Here is a 4,345-nt window from a genome sequence, read left to right on the forward strand (position 1 = left end):
TGCAGGATAATGCTACTGAGGTTTCTGGAGGGGTCTCCAGCACCCCTCCCTGCTGATGACTTTTTTTTTTGAGGATTGTTCTCCCTGTCTCTACTTTGCATATGAGGAGATGCTTCAGAACAGAAATTCCCTGTCCCACCATCACAAGGTAAGGGCATCATGGCTGCTTCTTCTGGAGCTGGTGCAAGACACTGAAGGCAATGTGTGCACATAGGTTCTTCAGAGCACTGTTCTTCAGAGCAGTGTCCATGCGCCCCAGGGTGCTGTGTGCCCGGGGCAGTGATTCTGTGAGGATCAGCACTCAGCCTGCCAGGGCGCTGCAGGGAGAAGCTCTGGGTGGGAGGAGAGATCCCCCCCGGGCAGGTTCATTCTCCTGCTGAGAGGCTGCTGTGTGGGGTCAGGGCTGCTCACAGCTCAGCCTCACCCACACCACGTATCTGGAAGGGGCTTTTCAAGAGGACACTCTTGGGAAGCTGCTATGAAAGGGAAGGGAATATCCAGAGGCTAGGATTTTGTTTTGTATCTTTGACAAGGCAGCAAATAAACGGGACATTTTAGCTTTAAATGCCTGAAGGAGAGTTCTGCAGTGCTGCTCTGGGGGATCAATAGGTCTGTGAGGACCCCAGAATATTCCTTCAACTGCCTTTTCACCTGTGGGCAGCAGCAATATCCCCTTTGCAGCTCTCCTCATTCTCATTGTGCTTAGTCTCACTCTGCTCTCAAGGGGAAGGGCTCCAGGGCATTTCTGACCTCCTCTGCAGTCAGATTTCCAGAATAGCAGAGCTGCCTCTCTCCTGCCATGTGCCCATTTCCCATTGCAAGGCACAGGGTCTGAGAACCACTGCCCTGGATGTCCACACTGTCTAGGAGGTGCAACCTGGGGACGGTGCTGCTCTGTCTCTCTGTCCTCCCTTGGCAGCAGTCACAGTGTTTCTCCTCGTTTCCCTGCCTCTCCTTTCTGCTCTTGTCCTGGCAGTCAGCTGGGGCTTCAGCTACAAATTCAGATACTCACCCTGAGGTCCTGCCATGGAGGTGTCTGAAGAGGGGCAATGTGCCCAGGGTGCTGGGCAGCATCATTGGAGGGGCTGCAAAGGGGTTGACTCTCCCTTTAGGAGACTCTGTGACTGTCAGGACACGTGACTGTCTCTGTTGTCCTGCTGGGGTTGTGAGGTGCCCTCCATAAGTGGACTCAGTGCACAGAGTCTTTGCCATGTCAGTAGCAGTGTCCTGTTCTCTCCATCACTTACCCAGTTTGAACTTAGAGGGAGAGCAGAGTTAAACGAGTGCTTTGAAACCAGCCCTTTATGATCTCGACAGAGTCCAGTGTTGTCTGGAGGAACAAGGCAGATGGACTCAACAGCACTCCACACTGTTCCCTAACCAGCAGAGAGCCCATTTCCATCTCTAATCTGCTTAATGGTCACATTTGCAGGAATAGAGACATCTGTCTTTATCTGCATGCCAATAAAGACACGCAAAGAACCTGACGAGATATGGTGGCAGAATCTAAAAATCTCCAAAATAAGAAGTTCTAAAACAGAATGCTAAAACCCCCTGCTGCACTCCAAACTCTTTGGAAGTATGTGTGGTACTATGAAAAGACCCTTTATCTTAAGGGTGGATGTCCTGTGACATCAACTCCGAAAAGGAGGGATATCAAGAACCCGTCCTTTATACACATTGGTGTAGAGTAACTCAGGCTGCGGCTCCACCCAGAACACTCAGGTGGAGCAGAGACTGAGGACCTGACTGAAGGTGACAGTGAGAAGAAGAAATTACTGAGAGTTAGGACAGGGATTGAGAAGCATTTCTATGAAAAATGGAAAGTTTATTTCAGAGAAAATTCTTCTAAGCTAATACTGCCTTTTCTTCCCTACACAGTTTTCCTGAGCCCGATAGAACAGATGTCCAACAGCAGCTCCCTCAATGAGTTCCTCCTCCTGCCATCCGCAGACAGGCGGGAGCTGCAGCTCTTACACTTCTCGCTCTTCCTGGCCATCTACCTGGCTGCCCTCCCGGCCAACGGCCTCATCATCACAGCCGTAGCCTGCGACCACCACCTCCACACCCCCATGTACTTCTTCCTCCTCAACCTCTCCCTCCTCGACCTTGGCTCCATCTCCACCACTGTCCCCAAATCCATGGCCAATTCCCTGTGGAACAGCAGGGCCATTTCCTACTGGGGTTGTGCTGCCCAGATATTTTTGTTTCTCCTTTTCATTTCAGCTGAGTGTTCCCTTCTCACAGTCATGGCCTATGACCGCTACATTGCCATCTGCAGACCCCTGCGCTATGGAATCCTCATGGACAGCAGAGCTTGTGTCAAAATGGCAGCAGCTGTCTGGGCATCTAATTTTCTCTATGCTCTCCTACACACTGCTAATACATTTTCCATTCCTCTCTGCCAAGGCAATGAGGTGGAGCAGTTCTTCTGTGAAATCCCCCAAATCCTCAAGCAGTCCTGCACAGATGCCTACCTCAGAGACATTGGGGTTATTATTCTTGCCATTTGTTTAGTTTTGGGGTGTTTCATTTTCATTGTGGTGTCCTACGTGCAGATCTTCAGAGCTGTGCTGAGGATCCCCTCAGAGCAGGGCCGGCACAAAGCCTTTTCCATGTGCCTCCCGCACCTGGCTGTGGTCTCCTTGTTCATCAGCACTGGCACATTTGCCTACCTGAAGCCCCCCTCCATCTCCTCCCAGGCTCTGGATCTGGTGCTGGCCGTTTTGTACTCAGTGGTGCCTCCAGCACTGAACCCTCTCATCTATAGCCTGAGGAACAAGGAGCTCAAGCAGGCACTGAAGAAACTAATCCAATAGCTACTTGTTAAGCAGCAGTAAACTGCTTTTCCCTCTTCATTTTTAAGTGACTTCCAATTTGTCTCAGACTGCTTTTGTCCTTCGAGCATTCTCTCTGTGATAATGTTTATGTGTTTGAATTCAGAAGCGCAGAGAGGGAGCAGTGGGATGCAGGGAGCTCTGCCTTGGGGTGAACCAAGAGGCAATCGAGAGCACAGGGGTGAGGACGGAGGGTAGAGCAACAGGGTGGCCTCGTGGTGGGTGTCTGCTATGGAGCGCCTGGCGAAGGGCAGCCTCTGCAAGGCCTGTGGAGTGCAGCGCTGTGGAGGGGACAACTCGTCCTGCGCCCCAGGGACCTGCTCAGGACAACGTTCACCTCGATGTTTGGAGTCTCCTTCCCACTGGAGTCTGCCCTCATACTTTATTCCTGGAGTGTCCTGTCACGTAACGCCAGTACATGCCAGGAGGCTGCCCATGAGTGGGCAAATCTCCACCTTCCTGTTAGAGAATCCCTCTAACACTGTGCATGCACACATTCCAGAAGGGGGTCTCATTCCTCAATGTGGTGGTCCCACTTTCCTTATCCTTCTCATTCTCACATTCTCAAACATCCTTAGACAGTGGCCTGAAGAGCAGGTCTTGTTTCTCCTTCTTCTTGGTTTGTTTGGATAATATGTAACCGCTATGTGCTTTTCATTCTCCCTCAGAGATCCGGGTGTTAAAATCTTCCTTTGTTGGTGGCCTCTGCTGAGCATTATCAAAGTTGAGGATTTTTCATCCAGCCCCAGCCCCAGCACTGTCATTCTCACCCAGGCCAGGAAAAGGGGAGGCGTCGGGAGAAACAGAGCTGGGCTGTGCAGAAAGAATGGCAGGAGCGGGCTTTACCATGGGACCTGTGACAGAGCTGAACCAATCTCCAGGAAGGACAAGATGCCAGTGAAGAAGTCCCTTGGCCTGAGTTAACAGCCTGAGGTCATCATTGGCCCAAGTCCCGTTCACGCCATCTAGGGGTGTGAAGAGTTTCAAGAGAGGGAGAGCTAGAATGTTTGAAGGGTGCGGAGACCTTGGTGTGATGTGCCTCTCTCACTGATGAAGTAAGCTTGGCTTAGACTGTTAGGAGTTGGCTGAAGGACAGTGGTGGGATCCAGACATGTGGGCACTGTTAAGAAACCCGAGTGCCCAAAACCACTTGAAAGGGACATGTTTACCCTGTAGGTCACAGGGTGTATCTGTTAGAGACACACGGCTGTGCTGGAAGCCCCAGGCATCCAGCATGGTCTATTGCTGTGTCAGTGAATCAAGTGCCTGAACAGAATGAGATGAATTGTTTCACTGTTGGCATCTGCTTGTGCCTCAGCTTCCTAGTGAGTAGAGCTCTGGTAGCAGTGGGCATCTGATGACATTTTGGGGGACCAAAGCAATTCCCTACCTGCTCCCAACAGATGCTCTAGAAGAAAGTAGATATGGTGATCATGGCAATCAGACACTGGCACATGCCTTCAACCACCTCTGACCCTTCCAGTGTCACCAAGGGTTTGTGTGTGTGC

General features: G+C 51.2%; 1 protein-coding gene across 1 annotated transcript; it reads left to right on the forward strand.

The window, feature by feature from the left end:
* The first annotated feature begins 1,904 nt into the window (after positions 1–1,904).
* Positions 1,905–2,819, forward strand: LOC148595859 (olfactory receptor 14A16-like). Its single transcript, XM_088540085.1, has one exon. It carries the CDS (start codon positions 1,905–1,907, stop codon positions 2,817–2,819), a length of 915 nt encoding a protein of 304 aa, XP_088396211.1.
* The last annotated feature ends 1,526 nt before the right edge of the window (positions 2,820–4,345 follow it).

This window comes from Tinamus guttatus, unplaced genomic scaffold (assembly GCF_059628265.1).
Source record: "Tinamus guttatus ecotype Peru unplaced genomic scaffold, ASM5962826v1 Tinamus_guttatus_pri_ptg000053l, whole genome shotgun sequence".
Classification (NCBI taxonomy): domain Eukaryota; kingdom Metazoa; phylum Chordata; class Aves; order Tinamiformes; family Tinamidae; genus Tinamus; species Tinamus guttatus.